Below are 17,500 nucleotides of genomic sequence, written 5' to 3'. Positions count from 1 at the left end.
TTACTGGGTGAGTCAGATGAATCTCTTTCTTTTATACTGTGTGAGTCGTATAAGTCATTCACATGCACAAGCATATGTGCTGAGCATGAGTATTTCTGAAAGAGTAAAATTATTTGAGTTGTTCTTGTGTCCGAGTATCTCTGATGAGTAAGTGTTTTGTTCTTGGCTTTGGTGGATGAGATTATTCATTTGTGTTCCATTAATTTGTTTCCATAAAATACATTCTTTGAAGTGAGTTCTTCATTTCTAAAAAAAAAAAAAAAAAAAAAAAAAAAAAAAAAAAAAAAAAAAAGGAGAGAGAGAGAGATTTTTGAAACTGTTCTTTTTTCTCTCTCTCACTTTTTTTTCATAGGCGCTTTATCTTTGTAAGCTGGATGAAAGGACATTCCTCTTCAGAATATTTATTTCAAAGGGTTTCCAAGCCAGGGAGAATTACATAACAGGTTTAACTTCAAAGATAGTGTTTATACTATAAATTTTTATTTTTCCTTTTACAATACAGAGTTTGGTGGGCCTGTGTTAGATATTATTTTATGGGTAATAAATGTTCAATATTGTTATGTGATTCATTGTATTATTTATATTTATTGGTTGGTGTTTTATGTATAGATTATTTTATGTAATATTTAATTGGTATGATGTACTGGTTTGCTTTATTTATTTTGTTCTGTTAATAGAAAATGTATATAGTGGAAATAATCTATTTGTGTGTGTGTGTGTGTGTGTGTGTGTGTGTGTGTGTGTGTGTGTATGTGTGTGTGTGTGTGTGTGTGTGTGCTTCTGGCGTTCTGTAATACATATCTGTCTATATATTCTTTTATTTGTATGAGAGTTAGTGAGTGAGGGAGAGACAGATAGAAAGAGAGACAGCCAAACACATTACAGACATACAGACAGAGAGACAGAAAGAAAGTGAGGGGTGAAAAATAAAGACAGACGTACATCCAGTAACATAGACACTCAAATTCCAATAGCTTTTGAATATGTGACCTTTTTCCAGTCTTTAATATTCATGAAAACTAGACTTATTGTCTATGCTGTGATATCATATTACGTTTTTTGAACTATTTTCATTTCATTTCATACAATAGGAGAGTAAGGCAGCATGTCGAGTTGAACATTTGTGAATGTATGTATGCGTACATATATACATGTATAATTATGTGCTGTGTATCTATAATTCATGTATGTAACGGTCTGTAACTGCCAAATAAGTCTTTTGAGTGAAGGCACCATCTTAACACTTGCTAGGGAATATGTGTAAGAAAACTATAAATTTCTTTCTTAAGTTCCCCATATTCATTCAGATTTGTTTGTGCAAACCACTCTCTCTCTCTCTCTCTCTCTCTCTCTCTCTCTCTCTCTCTCTCTCTCTCTCTCTCTGTCACTCTCTGTCTGTCTCTCTCTCTCTCTCTCTCTCTCTCTCTCTCTCTCTCTCTGCCTCTCCCTCTCCCTCTCCCTCTCCCTCTCCCTCTCCCTCTCCCTCTCCCTCCCTCCCTCCCTCTCTTTCTCCCTCCCTTTCTTTCTCCCTCCCTTTCTCTCTCTTTCCCCTTCTCTCTCCCTCTCCCTCTCCCTCCCTTCCTCTATCTCTCTCCCTTCCTCTATTTCCCTCCCTTCCTCTATCTCCCTCCCTTCCTCTATCTCCCTCCCTTTCTCTCTCCCTCCCTTTCTCTCTCTCTCCCTCTCTCCCTCTCTCTCACCGGCGCCTCCTTCCGCAGAGAACGGGAGTTGTGGCAGCGACCGCCTCCACCACCCGTCGATCTCCTCCGGGGGACCCAACCACCTGCGCCACATCAGGTCCTCCTCCAACTGCTCTCTCTCGTCCATTGACAACGACGAGTCGGACCTCGAGTCGTTCAGCTCGCTCGAGGTCGACATCCCCCGGGGCGACGCCCAGGACTCGAAGCTCGCCAAAGAGCGGGACTCCAGGAGCCTCTTGGACTTCGAGGTGCTGGGCTACCACTCGCGCCGGCCAAGCTCCTCCTCGTGCGGGTTCCAGGAGGCCGAGGCGTGGCCAGCGGACGGCCTGACGCAGCTGAGCCCCCAGTGTAATGACCTCAGCCCCGACAAGAACGCCGCCAACAACAACAACAACATCAATGAACTAGCGAGCAGCGGGGCGTTCGTGAAGTCGTTCTACGATAAGCCGAAGCTCCAGCTCAGCCCCGACGCGTACGTGAACAACCGGGCCGGGGACGACAATGGCAACGTAGCCTCTCCTGACGGGAAGAGCGCCGCCGGGGAAATATGTAACTCCTGCCCCTCCAGCCCCGACTCGCCCGGATACGTATCCGAAGACGAGAACCCCTCCGACATCGAGCAGAAGATGGCAGAGACCAAAGTGAAGATGAACGATGCAATTCTGTCCAACGGGAAGGAGGAGCTCGCCCTCCACAGCCGCAAGATGAAGCACTACATCAAGCACAAGGAGCTGAAGGAGAGCTGCGGCGCCGCGGCCAACCTCAAGCACACCAACAACAACGCCCTCAAGCAGCCCAACTCGCTCAAGCTGCCCGACACCAACGACGGCGACAACCGCTACACGCAGGTGCCCGAGAGCCCCATCGTGGACGCCTACGAGAAGGAGTGCCTGGACGTGCCCGAGAAGATGGTGCGCGAGCTGGAGAACCAGGCCAAGGAGAGCGGCGAGGGCGGCGCTGCGGACGACTTCATCCCGTGCAAGAAGGAGAAGATGGAGATCAACGAACACAAGAAGTGCCGCACGGACGAGAACGATAACGACGACTCGGCCCCCGTCACGCCCACGGTGCAGACGCCCGTCAAGAGAGCCGAGGGCGAGGGCAACAAGGAGAACGCAGCGCCTCCTGCCTCGGTCGCAGGTACGCCAGGACCCGGGGCCATTCTTTCGTATTTTTGTCTCAGGATTTTGACATTTAGGACATTTTTCCTCTGAAATGCTCCAATTCATTAATTTAAAGGACATCATTACATAGAAGGAATGTATTTTTGCGGACATCATTATATAGAAGGAATATATTTATGATTTAATAGCGATATTTAATATTTTTGGTTTAATAGTAAGCCTTAAATAGATAACAGGACAGCTTTATAGATAGGGAATGTGTTTTGGTTTGATTTGTCGTTATTTATGAATTATATTTAGTCATGATCGTGTAGGATATTGTTGAAATCTAATGCCATTTTGCAGTGAAGTTATTGCTTTATAAGATTTGAAAATTCTTTGATATATATCACACACTCCACAGACTTATACTGGCTGGTAACTTTTAATTATTCAAACATTCATAGGTGAAATATACACTTTTGAGCATACACACTAGACATGATTTATGAGTTGATAGAATGATAAAGAATGATTATAAACAAATAATTAGCATATATGTAAATTACTGTATATCAATTCAGCCCATTAATTAGGTAGTTATATTCAGCTAATCAACATCAATGGAATAGTTTATTTAGTAGCCAAACCAACAAAATAAGTTCTTTGCTTTATCTCTTTAAAATTTTATCACACGGGGCTGCGCTGTCCCTCTCGAATCCGTCTGCTTATTTCGAAAACAAAAGCTATCGACTCAGCTGGAATAAATGTAGAATCAAGTTGTTTTTGTGTTTTCAGAGGGATATAAAGCAAAAAATGGCAAAGCATAAATTTCCATAGACTCTTCAATTAATTCTGATTATTGATGTTTAAAGTATAATATATTCATTGATTACTATGCGCATCAGATCGTAGCGAACTTTTTTTTTTTTTTTTTCAATCGTGGTATTTTCTAATGCAACGATATTATAAAAAGAAATTATTATCTGTTGTTTCTGTGGGATAGTAAACGAGAGTGACGTATATTTTTTGTAATGAATATATATTTTGAATATATATATAATTAATATATATAATTAATGAATATATATATAATTAATATATATATAATTAATGAATATATATATAATGAACATATATAGTATATATTTTGTAATGAACTCACGTCGGTTCACATTACCGAACGCGGGAAAAAAATTGCAATAGAATAAACCAGAACGCTGTCCATTTTGTGGAATACCTCTAGTCTAATTTGCTATGATTTTAAGTTCTTTGTGATTCTCTCTTTTCTTTTTCTTTCGTTGTGATGTCCGTTTTTTAAGTAATGTTCGACTGACACAGAAGTCCGTGACCCTAATATTAAAAGGACAGGAAATCACTGACGAAACAAGACAAGAAGGTCACATCCTAATCGTACGTTTGGCAACACTTCATTCACATTCTTTCTACGTTCATTAGTTCATGACGGCGGTTTAAATAAAACGAAAACAACAATTAGAATAATCTAGAAGCTGTTAGTGCCCTTCGACCTTGATTTGAAGTTGTCATTTGTTAAAGATAAATAATGATTATAAACAAATAACATCAGGTTATTTGCCGAGGTGGTTGATCACGTGATAAGTTTATTCGTTATCTTGAACCGTTCTTGAAAAAGCGATTTGAGTTCGTAAGCCTCATATAATATAGTATTTTAAGAGCTTTTTTTCTAATTTACTAAGCCAAATAAACACACATCAGATAAAAAAATGATTCGTTAATCGAAAAATTATATCGCAACTGCTTAGGGATCTCGAAGTCTGTAAACATCATAAACAAAAACATCAAAAGCAAAATACATTCTTCTGGACATCATATTTCACGAATAAAGTGAAGACAAAGATGTACTTTTAGCCAGGCAGCTTTTTAGGCGGACGTGATGATAGGCCTACCGAAAGAGTCATCGCTGTACCTCGAATTTTACTTTTTGAATAGATATAGGCCTATAGTAAATGTTATGTGAAAGAAATAGTAAATGTCGAAAGCGGTTGGATTAATTCCGTAGCTGAGAATAACTCCTAAATTAATGTCATTAAAAGTTTTTTGCCACATGCGAATAACTGCTAAATTAATGTCATGAAAAGTTTTTTTTGCCACATGCGAAAACAAAGTTTGTTGGTGCATAACTAATTTCGTATTTTTTTCAAGTTTGCTTAGCGTTTTAACACGTTAGAGAGTGGATTATTGTTTTTGCATTTATCTTTATTATTTTTTCTGATAATTTCGATACATATTTAGATTTTGAAAAGTCATTATAACGTTCGTGAATAAAACGTACTTTACAGACATCCGTAAACACGTACGTAAGAAGACTTCGATACGATTCCTGACAAAAAATATATGAATGAAAATTATTAGTAAAGCAAAGTAAGATACTTAATTAACCTCACGATTAAGTTCGTAAAATAAAAACATTTAAAAACTCATCTATCTTGTCTCTGAAAGTGTTAATTTTGCGTTTCCTTATTTCAATATAATATTTATAATACCTATAATTTATCATATAATATTTATATATATCATAATCAAATGAATAACGAATTCTCTCCACGTGGCAGTATTTTGCAGTTTTAATTAATTCTTTCATAAACTTACATTAGCCATTTAATCAAAACATTAGTCCCCTCTGACGTCATATTATCCCAAGATCTTCACCTTGCAAGAGATAACTTATCCATAACATATCCAGCAAAGGTCTTGGTGATATGGATCAATTAAATGGCCATGGAATTTCAGCGCCATTGCTTATCTAGAAGGAAAAGATAGAGAAAATAAAGAATATTACCAATGGCTGATCCTTTCTACCCCACGAAATATGATTATTATTATACTATTTGTACTCGGATATGTATATATAGATGGATAGATAGATAGATAGATAGATAGATAGATAGATAGATAGATAGATAAATAGATAGATGTATATGTATATATTTATTTTTTTATAATATAGTATATTTTAAGAAATACATAAATATAAGCATGCATATATACATATCCTCTTATGCAACAAAGCCTATACACTATCCACAAAAATAGATAACTACGATAGATACATAGAAAAACGCCGCCACCCCCACACACCTCCAGCCCTTACCCCGCCCCTCCCCTTCCCTTCCCTCTCCTTCCCTTCCCTTCCCTTCCCTTCCCTTCCCTTCCCTACCCTTCCCTTCTCTTCCCTTCCCTTCTCTTTCCTTCCCTTCCCCCATTCGTCTCCTCCCCTCGCCTCCCCTCCCTTCCCCTCCCCTCCCCTCCCCTCTCTTCCCCTCCTCTCCCTCCCCTCCCCTCCCCTCCCCTCCCGTAACCCCTCCCCTCCCCTCCCTCCTCTCTTCCCCTCCCCTCCCCTCCCGTAACCCCTCCCCTCCCCTCCCCTCCCCTTCCCTCCCCCCTCCACTAACCTCCCACTTCAAACCCCTCTCCTCCCTTCCTCCGTCAGCGCCTCCTGCAGAGAAGCCCAGCCTGGCCCGCGTGACCTTCAGCGGCGTGGACGAGGTGGTGGTCCGCAGGCACGAGAGCCCGCAGCGCCGCAGGGAGAAGGCCGCCTTTCGCAAGTCCGTCCCTCAAGCCTCCTGCGGTTCCTCGGCCAGGGCCAAGCTCGGCTCTCCTGACGGCGGTGAGTACCCGGATGTGGTTTTGGGAGAGTTTTATTTGTTTATTTTTTTGTTTGTTTGTTTGTTTGTGATTGGGGGAAGGTAGAACGTTTGTGATTGGGGAAAGGTAGAACGTTTGTGATTCGGGAAATATAAAACGTTTGTGGTTGGGGAAATATAAAACGTTTGAGATTGTTTGTGATATGTATGTTTCTCCGTAATTTTACAAATTTATTTTCAAAATGCGCAAATAACGTGACAAAGAATCTATTTTGGGAAAGTGTGTGTGTGTGTGTGAGAGAGAGAGAGAGAGAGAGAGAGAGAAAGAGAGAGAGAGAGAGAGAGAGAGAGAGAGAGAGAGAGAGAGAGAGAGAGAGAGAGAGAGAGAGAGAGAGAGAGAGAGAGAGAGAGAGAGAGAGAGAGAACCTGAAAGGCGGCGTGTGTATCCCGTAGATTAAAATCAGTTTTTTTTTTCTTCATAGTTTATCGTAAATTGAAAAAGAAAATGTTTCCTTTAAGCTTATTTTGAAAATAGTTTTGCATACTGTTTCGAGACCATTATATTAGAACGAAATATATAGACGCATAAAGATTATCCAAATAATAATAAGATAAGATAAGATAACTCGACCTACATTTTTTCGTCCTTAAAACGAATGAATCAGCGAAAATTAACAAAGATTAAATATATATCAAATTAATGAAGTGGTTTCCAACACGGCGTGACATGAAGGTGATAAATAGATTCTACGTAGATACGAATAGGAAGAAAATGACCAAATACTTTATAGGAATGCGCGTGACAACTGCCAAGTGCCTATGCTAGATTAACTTTGGAATCTATGGAATTATTTTACGCTTTAAAAGTCGGGGATTTTAGTTGAGGGGGGGAGGGGGGAGGGGGGGTGCTGAGGGAGGGGGGGATAACTGCCCTCCCTAAGACTCCACCCCCCCCCTCTCCCCCTACATAGTTTTATGTTATTGGACTTAATTTGTTTTTTTTTTCTTTGTTTTTTGTTTTTTTGCCTAGAATGCACCTATATATATCTTGTTATAGCTTAAATATGCTACTAGAATAGCACATTAAAAGAAAAAAAAACATTAAACGCAAATGTCTAATCGGATACTTATAATAAATATCAAATACTTTTTTCACGTTGTAGACAAGTGCATATGACAGCTATAAGCTAACCTAAGCTGAAACAGATACGTACATCTGTAAAATAACCTTACAGCTTAACGGCACAAATATCACAGCTAAAAATAACCTTGTACTCAAAACGGATACATATACAGCCATGAACTAACCTTAATTTTAAAGTAAATAAATAAATGAGATAGAAAATAAAAATTAGAAATTAAGAAAGGATACATGTTGCTGCTATGCAATAACCTAACACTATAATAGATACATATGACAGCTATAAAATAACTTTACACGATAATCGGATACATATGGCAGGCGCGAAATAACTACACGATAAACGGATACTTGTGACGACTACGACATTACAAAATAGCCTAGTAGTATAAAGAGGTATTTTCACAGCCATTAAATAACTCCACACTACTAACGCTTATATATTACAGCCATAAAGTGACCTAACACTTAGCAGACGGATACACGCAACAGTTAGAAAATTTCCCGCCAAATTCGAAATAACTGTCGCCGAGCTTAAAATAAATTCTTCAAAGGACGACTTGTCAACGGCTAAAAAGAAAAAAAGATAATATGTATAAAAGGAATTTTTAAAAATCAATTCCATCTGACCTTAAAGAATGGAGATAGTGAGACGAATTAGGAGCAAAAAAACAGAAAAAATAAATGTTTATGACGAAAGAAAAACAAAAGAGACACGGAGAGCGGACGAGCCAAAGAATGCTACATTTTTCCCGCTAATTTTTGCTTCTCGTTGGGGAGAGAGAGAGCTTTCTTGGCGCTTGTCTCCGGCTCGTTTTAGTGTTGTTGTTTTATCTTTGTTTATACTTGTTTGTTGTCTTATAACTGGTGTTTTGCGAGGCGGTTGCCTTGGCGAAATCAGCTGTGTTGCGGGGTTCGATTTGTTTATTATTTTTTTTTTTTTCGCTTTTCGGTGAAATCAGCTGTGTTGCGGGGTTCGATTTGCTGTTTTTTTTTTTTTTTTTTTTTTTCATTTTTTGCGCTTTTCGTTTCGTCTTTCTTTTCTTCTAAAAGATTTTTATTTTATTTAGATAATAATGTTATATGTGAATAAAAAAAGTTTTTTCTCATATTTAGATAATGATAGGTAAGAATAAGAATCCTGTGTTCAGTTACCCATTTCTGATTTTTGTTTCAATATTAGCATGAGCAAGGAGTTTTAACCCGAGATAATATACCAATATTTCCAATTAAACCGATCACGATTCATCACTCAACGATTACTTACAGTCAACACAGTAACAACACTCTCATTACACTCATAGGAAGGAGGTGTGCCGCGTTCATTAATCAATTCCTATTGATTGATGATATTCGTTCATTTAGCTGGCGAAGGGTTTTAGCAGCCGTTCAGAAGGCCAGCAACTTTGAGCGTTAATATCCTGTTTTTTTTGTACAATCCCTTATAAGGACGTTGGAGATGAGGTGATTCTCGTTAAGTGTTTGTTCAAGATGAGCGGAGGATCCGGTGACGTCACTGCTACGATGACGTCAGGGGATGTGGTGACGTCATAGACTGTAGGTGGTGTGGAGGCGCAGGATGTAATTTTTTTCTTCTTTTTTCTTTTTTTCCTTCTTGGTGTAACTTTTTGAGGTTTTATGGAGAAACGTTTATGAAATGAGGTGCGATACGCAGAAATATGCAAGAATGGAGATGCTTTTGGAAGCGTCAGATGTAAAAATAAGTCCCATTTGTTTTGCTTTCTCAGTTTCACTTCTGAAAATAAATGAATCTGAAAATAAGACTTTTTTAGGCGAAATTTGCAAAACAGATACGTACATCTGTAAAATAATCTTACAGCTTAACCGCATTAATATCACAGCTAAAAATAACCTTGTACTCATAACGGATACATATACAGCCATGAACTAACCTTACTTTATAAAGAAAATAAATAGATCAATTTAAAAAAAAAATGAAAATTAAAAATTTAGGAAGGATACATGTTGCTGCTATGCAATAACCTAACACTATGATGGATACATATGACAGCTATGAAATAACTTTACACGAAAAGGGGTATAGGAAAGTCGCAGAAGATATAATACGGATAATGAATCGTTGCCCCAAACTCCTGTTGCTGAGAACTAATTTGTGATATGATTTTAAACGTATTTGTGTTTATGTTTCCCGGTGACAGCTGTTTCGAGTGTTACTTGGAATAAATGACGGTTATGCTTCCATTTCCCCTCTTCTCCGATCTCTTTTCCCCTCTCTCCTTTCCCCTCTTCCTCCTTTCCTATCTTTCCCTCTCTCTTCCTTCCCTTCTTTTCATTCGCAGTGGCTTACGACGTATTAGAATTTCCCTACATTATCATACATATGCACACGTGTATGTTCATGTGTGTGTGTTTGGATTATATGTATGTTTCATGAGGATGTACATACTATAAAATACATGCATACATACACCCTATGTGTGTTTGTAGTTTGTATCTATATCTGTATCTATATCTATATATTTAACTATCTATATCTATATATCTATATCTATACATATCTATATATACATATATGTGTATATATATATATATATATATATATATATATATATATATATATATATATATGTGTGTGTGTGTGTGTGTGTGTGTGTGTGTGTGTGTATGTGCTTATATATATATATATATATATATATATATATATATATATATATATATATATATATATACACACACACACACACACACACACACACACACACACATATATATATATATATATATATATATATATATATATATATATATATATATATATATATATATAAACACAGACACATACACACACACACAAACACACACACATATATATATATATATATATATATATATATATATATATATATACACACACACACACACACACACACACACACACACACACACACACACACACACACACATATATATATATATATATATATATATATATATATATATATATGCCTCCCAGCGCCTCGGGAGACAAAAATATCCGACGCCATTACAAAAGGTGACACGTTTGAGACACAGCTTGTTAACGGCTGTCAGAAGGACACCTTGGGGTGCGGGGTGGGGAGGCGGAGGGGGAAGATGGGGAGGAAGATGGGGATGGAGGGGATGATGGGGATGGGGAGGGCGATGGGGAGGGAGACGAAGACGGAGGTGAAGATGAAGACGAAGCTAAAGACGGAGACGAGGACGAAGATGGAGACAAAGACGAGGACGAAGACGAAGCTAAAGACGGAGACGAGGACGAAGATGGAGACAAAGACGAGGACGAGGACGAAAAGGAAGATGGAGACGAGAACGAAGACGAAGACAAAGTTGAAGACGAAGACGTAAACGAAGAGGAGATGAAGACGAAAATCGAAAACGAAGACAAAGCTGAAGGCGAGAACGAAGACGAAGACAAAGTTGAAGACGAAGACGAAGACGAAGACGGAGACGAAGCTAAAGACGAAGACGAGGACGAAAATGAAGACAAAGTTGAAGACGAAGACGTAAACGAAGACAGAGATGAAGACAAAAACCGAAAACGAAGACAAAAACGAAGAAAAATTAATCCGATAACTTCTGCCGGAATGTCGTCTCAATAGAAGGCGACGCTTTTGATAGACTTAACTGAATTAATTGCTTCCAGTTTGTATGCGATTGTGGAAATGATTAAAATGATTAATGAGTGTCCTGATGCTTTTATCTTTTTATTCTAATGATATTTAGTAACGGCATTTTGGTTGTGATAATGATGTTGATAGGAAGAGTAAGACGAAGGTTATGTTATAAATCAACACTTAATTAAGATAGTTGGATTTAAAGTTGTTATCAGTATTATGTTGTTTTTTTGCGATAGCCATATCCGTCTTGATACTGTATTAGTCATATCCTTTATGAAATATTTCGTGTAAAGCATGTTCTATTTTTAGAAAAAGCGTTTATATGTGATCGCCATTTTTAGTTCGTTATTATACTAACATTCTCTCTAGATTTTTTTAAATTTTACCGCGTTTCGTATCATCAGTTTCCTCATAATCGAAGAAATGAGGAGAAAATACTCGTACTGAGGAAAATGACAGTAATAAGTAACATTTCCGAGTGACAGCCCGCAATGAGTGACTGTTACTTGGTCCCGACCCTCTTGTGGTGACGTCATGGGTGTAGTTAGCAGTACCGCCGCTAGAGGGCCGACAAGCAGGCAATGGCAGTTCTCATGTTTCGTGATATTTTACTTATATATATTTTTAAGAGGCTCAAATATCACCGCATGAGAACTCCATGGTATTTATCTTCTTTGGCGGTTGAATATAGGACGCTTTAGAGAGTTATTTATAGAGTAATATCCTTTTTCCAAAATAGAATAAAAAAAAAAAAAACTCGAATGCTATGAAATAATGGAGGGTCCGTGCGTCTGCATTCGCGCCGTGACTTTGGCTTCGTCTTAATTCTTTCCTGTGCATGACTCATGACGTGCGTGAGATCATGCAGGCCCAACTTCCACGCGTGTTGAGGCATCAGCGGCGGGGATTTGGGTATTATTTTTCTCGTCCTACTTGGCTGGAATCTGCATATCGGATTTCATTTCGTTCGGGATGACTTGCGGAGGGGGTAGAATGACGGAAGGATAGGAAGGATAAGAGAGAAGGACGGGGGAAAAGGTAGAATGGCGGAAGGATAGGAGAGAAGGACGGGGGAATAGGTAGAATGGCGGAAGGATAGGAGAGAAGGACAGGAAGAAGAGTTAGAATGGCGGAAGGATAGAAGAGAAGGACGAGGGAGAAAGTTAGAATGGCGGAAGGATAGAAGAGAAGGACGGGGGAAAGGTAGACTGGCGGAAGGATAGGAAGGATAGGATAGAAGGAGGGGGAAAAGGTAGAATTGTGGAAGGATAGGAGAGAAGGAAGGGGGAAAAAGTTAGAATGGCGGAAGGATAGGAGAGAAGGAAGGGGGAAAAGGTAGAATGGCGGAAGGATAGGAGAGAAGGACGGGGGGAAAGGTAGAATGGCGAAGGATAGAGAAGGACGGGGAAAAGGTAGAATGGCGGAGGGATAGAAGAGAAGGAAGGCGAAAAGGTAGAATGGCGGAAGGATAGGAAGGATAGGAGAGAAGGACGGGGGAAAAGATAGAATGGCGGAAGGATAGGAGAGAAGGACGGGGGGAAAAGTTAGAATGGCGGAAGGATAGGAGAGAAAGAAGGGGGAAAGGTAGAATGACGGAAGGATAGGAGAGAAGGATAGGAAGAAGAGTTAGAATGGCGGAAGGATAGAAGAGAAGGAAGGGGAAAAGGTAGAATGGCGGAAGGATAGGAAGGATAGGAGAGAAGGACGGGGGAAAAGATAGAATGGCGGAAGGATAGGAGAGAAGGACGGGGGGAAAAGTTAGAATGGCGGAAGGATAGGAGAGAAAGAAGGGGGAAAGGTAGAATGACGGAAGGATAGGAAGAAGAGTTAGAATGGCGGAAGGATAGAAGAGAAGGAAGGGGGAAAAGTAGAATGGCGGAAGGATAGGAAGGATAGGAGAGAAGGACGGGGGAAAAGTTAGAATGGCGGAAGGATAGGAGAGAAAGAAGGGGGAAAGGTAGAATGACGGAAGGATAGGAAGAAGAGTTAGAATGGCGAAAGGATAGAAGAGAAGGAAGGGGGAAAAGTAGAATGACGGAAGGATAGGAAGGATAGGAGAGAAGGACGGGGGGAAAAGTTAGAATGGCGGAAGGATACGAGAGAAAGAAGGGGGAAAGGTAGAATGACGGAAGGATAGGAAGAAGAGTTAGAATGGCGGAAGGATAGGATAGAAGGAAGGGGGAAAAGTAGAATGACGGAAGGATAGGAAGGATAGGAGAGAAGGCCGGGGGAAAAGTTAGAATGGCGGAAGGATAGGAGAGAAGGAAGGGGGAAAAGTAGAATGGCGGAAGGATAGGAAGGATAGGATAGAAGGACGAGGGGAAAAGTTAGAATGGCGGAAGGATAGGAGAGAAGGAAGGGGGAAAGGTAGAATGGCGAAAGGATAGGAAGGATAGGAGAGAAGGAAGGGGGAAAAGTAGAATGGCGGAAGGATAGGAAGGATAGGATAGAAGGACGGGGGGAAAAGTTAGAATGGCGGAAGGATAGGAAGGATAGGAGAGAAGGACGGGGGGGGAAAGTTAGAATGGCGGAATGGCAGAATGGTAGTGCGGCCGAGTGATTGAATGGTAGCATGGAAGTACGGCAGGAAAGCATAACGACTAACTGTTCCCGTGACAGAAAGACATCATTGCAGAACGGCGGAACGGCTTAAAAAAGACTAGCTGAAGGGAAGGCTAGTACGGCAGAACGACTGAGAGTTCTAGTGGTCGAACGGCAGAGTGACAGAGGCTAGGAAGTACGGCAGAAGGACTGGAAGGCTTAAGGGCAGAGTAACGGCAGTTGTGAAAGGTAGTACGGCAGTTCTGAAGGGCAGTACGGCAGTTCTGGAGGAAAATACGGCAGTTCTGAAGGTTTGTACGGCAGTTCTGGAGGAAAATACGGCAGTCCTGAAGGTTTGTACGGCAATTCTGAAAGACCGACAGCAGCGGGGCGGCAGCAAGGCAGACCGACAGCGGGCCTGCGTTTGCCATCCGCCCCCACGAACGTAAACAACCCCCCCCCCCTACGCCCGCCCCCGCAAACGCCTTCCCGTGTCCCCAGCGCCCATACCCCTCAGTAAGGGCTAGGAGAGAGAGAGGGACTATGAGCTCTATGGCGCCCTGTCTTAGAGGCGCGCTGGTCGGAGGGGCGTAGCGATCAGCGGCAGGAGTGGAGGCGCACGTTCCGGGGTGGTTGGGCGGGGTGGAGCGGCGGGAACGGCGGGTGGAGGTGAGGCAGCCTCGTCATGGGACAGTTTCGCGCGGGAAAAAAAAAAAAAGTGTTCTACAATGACGTTTTTTCTTTTCTTTCTTTCTTTCTTTCTTTCTTTACTTTTTTTTTCTTCTTTTCTCTCTCTCTCTCTCTTTCTCTTTCTCTCTTTCTCTCTTTCTCTCTCTCTCTCTCTCTCTCTCTCTCTCTCTCTCTCTCTCTCTCTCCCTCTCTCCCTCTCTCCCTCTCTCCCTCTCTCCCTCCCTCCCTCCCTCCCTCACCCCTCCCTCTCTTACTTATTTACTTTCTTTTATTTCGACTTTTTTACACGAAATACCACGTGAATTCCTAACGACAATAAAACCTCGCGAATCTTTCAGGCAGAACAATAATTCCAATCTCCCTCTTTCTCCCCTTAGAAAAAGAGATTTAAGAAAAAAGAAAGACGAGGAAGAAAAGAGACATAAAGAGAAAATACAAACGCCTTCTTCTTTTTTTTTACGGGCCTTCGAGAGCGCGCGCAAAACGGCATTCCAAGCGCATTTTCCGGGCGTCGTTCGCATAAGATATTTCCTTACGCGAACGCCAATTTTAACCGGCGCTAAATTTAGAAGTTGGAGAGAGAGAGGGAAGAGGGGAAGGTGGGAAGGTAGGGGAGATGGAAGATGGGAAAGGAGAGATAGGAGGGAAGAGTGGAGAAGAGGTTGGTGGGAGAGGGGGAAAGGGGGGGAAGAAGGGAAGGTGGGAAAGGGGGGAAGAGGGGAAGGCGGGGGAGAAGAGAAGAGTGGAGAAGAGGTTGGAGGGTGAGGGGAGAAGGGAAGGTGGGGAGAGAAGGAAGAGGGGAGAAGAGAAGGTGGGTAGAGGCTGGAGGGAGAGGGGAAAGGGGAGAGATGGGCAAAAATGGAAGGTGGGGGAGAGGGAAGAGGGGAGAAGAGGTGGTATAGGCTGGAGGGAGAGGGGGAAGAGGGGAGAAGGGAAATGGAAGGTGGGGGAGAGGGGAGAAGAGAAGGTGGATAGAGGCTGGAGGGAGAGGGGAAAGGGGAGAGATAGGCAAAAATGGAAGGTGGGGGAGAGGGAAAGAGAGGAGAAGAGGTTGGAGGGAGAGGGGGAAGGGGAGAGAGGGGGCAAGAAGGAGAGAAAGAGGTAGGTAGGAGGCTGGAGGGAGAGGGGAAAGTGGAGGAGAGGGGGAGAGGGAAGAGGGGAGAAGAGGTGGTAGAGGCTGGAGGGAGAAGGGGAAGAGGGGAGAAGAGGTTGGAGGGGCGAGAGGGGAAGGGGAGAGAGGGGGCAAGAGGGGAAGGTGGAGGAGAGGGAAGAGGGGAGAAGAGGTGGTAGAGGCTGGAGAGAGGGGGGAAGAGGAACATACGTTCACGAAGACGCACACACGCACATGTATACTCTCACGGAAACGAACAAAAAAAAAAAACGAACCAAACGCCGATGAAAATATACAATATCCGTTTTAGGGAGAAAGAGAAGTTCTAATTTCTGTCAAATCGAAGCGTAAATTATAGCCATTTTGTAAATCGAAAACTCTGTCTAAGTTTTCTTTTTTTTTTGTGGCTTTTATGGTTTGTTCTTCACTGTGACTAATTTTCGCTGATTGAGCTGTTGTTATGTTCTAATGTTCTGTCTGTGAGTCTTGAGTTTTCGTTGTCTGGCTTTTGTTCGAGCTGTCTATCTGTATATCGTTTTTTTTCACTTTCGTTATCTTTCGCTTTCGCTTTCGCTTTCTCTCGTTCTCCTTCGCTTTCTCTCTCTCTGTGTCTCTCTTTCGCTTTCGCTTTCTCTCTCTCTCTCTCTCTCTCTCTCTTTCGCTTTCTCTCTCTCTCTCTCTCTCTCTCTCTCTGTCTCTGTGTCTGTCTCTATGTCTCTCTCTCTCTCTCTCTCTCTCTCTCTCTCTCTCTCTCTCTCTCTCTCTCTCTCTCTCTCTCTCTCCCTCTCCCTCTCCCTCTCCCTCTCCCTCTCTTCCCTCTCCCTCTCATCTTGCTCTCTTGCTCTCTTGCTCTCTCTCTCTCTCTCTCTCTCTCTCTCTCTCTCTCTCTCTCTCTCTCTCTCTCTCTCTCTCTCTCTCTCTCTCTCTCTCTCTCTCTCTTCTCTCTCTCTCTCTCTCTCTCTCTTCCCTCTCTCTCTCTCTCTGTCATCTCTCTCTCTCTCTCTCTCTCTCTCTCTCTCTCTCTCTCTCTCTCTCTCTCTCTCTCTCTCTCTCTCTCTCTCTCTCTCTCTCTCTCTCTCCCTCTCCCTCTCCCTCTGTCCCTCTCCCTCTCTTCCCCCTCCCTCTCCCTCTCTTTGCTCTCTTGCTCTCTCTCTCTCTCTCTCTCTCTCTCTCTCTCTCTCTCTCTCTCTCTCTCTCTCTCTCTCTCTCTCTCTCTCTCTCTCTCTCTCTCTTCCTCTCTCTCTCTCTCTCTCTCTCTTCCTCTCTCTCTCTCCCATCCATCTCTCTCACTCTCCCATCTCTCTCTCTCCTCTCCCCTCCCTCTCCCCCTCTCCCTCCTCCCACTCCCTCCTCCTCCTCCCTCCCTCCCTCCCTCTCTGCGATAGATAAAAATATTCATGACCCCCCCCCCCCCCCCCCACTTCCCAACACTGTTAAAATAATACTCCAAAGGAGTAGTGGCGGAATCAGGATATTTTTTATGACTTTTCTAAAGAGCGAAGTGTCATAGCAGATTTTTTCTATATGTCGACATATTTTTAAAAAGATTTCGTTATGCCATTTGATTTAGATTTTTACCGTTTTTTTTCTGCGCAATACGATGTTGTTATTGTTTTTTCGAATACTTTCACATTTCGGGATCAACTGGCGCTAGAAAGTCGGTTAAATCAAGTCTCATAAGTATATTTAATAACTAAAAACGAACGGAAACATTTTATTCACACGTATATTTCATATTTTGAGAAACACCTTTTGGCTAAGTATGACTTTGGACGCATTTGATCCCTCCCTAAAAAGGAAAAAGGAATAGAGAAAATATATAAATAGATTTCACTCCCCCGCCTTACAATGTCCTCACCAAAGTAAACAGTGCGAGCTTGTGTGTTTACCATCCATCTCGTGGCGGATCCACTCGGGAGTCAACACAGTTTACTTCGCCGCTATTTCCTC

General features: G+C 41.8%; 1 protein-coding gene across 6 annotated transcripts in view; it reads left to right on the top strand.

Annotated features, from left to right (window-relative positions):
• The window catches only part of Schip1 (Schwannomin interacting protein 1), a 527,931-nt gene that overhangs the window by 407,460 nt on the left and 102,971 nt on the right, over positions 1 to 17,500 (top strand). For all 6 annotated transcript variants that reach the window (XM_070128347.1, XM_070128346.1, XM_070128343.1 and 3 more), the window contains 2 exons: positions 1,719 to 2,840; positions 6,276 to 6,452. In XM_070128347.1, the coding sequence (XP_069984448.1) occupies positions 1,719 to 2,840; positions 6,276 to 6,452 (1,299 nt within the window). The remainder of the gene's footprint in view (positions 1 to 1,718; positions 2,841 to 6,275; positions 6,453 to 17,500) is intronic.

Source organism: Penaeus vannamei, chromosome 12, assembly GCF_042767895.1.
Source record: "Penaeus vannamei isolate JL-2024 chromosome 12, ASM4276789v1, whole genome shotgun sequence".
In the NCBI taxonomy this organism is placed as follows: Eukaryota; Metazoa; Arthropoda; class Malacostraca; order Decapoda; family Penaeidae; genus Penaeus; species Penaeus vannamei.
Note: the sequence above shows the minus strand (reverse complement) of the source record. Positions and strands in the feature narration are given on the sequence as shown.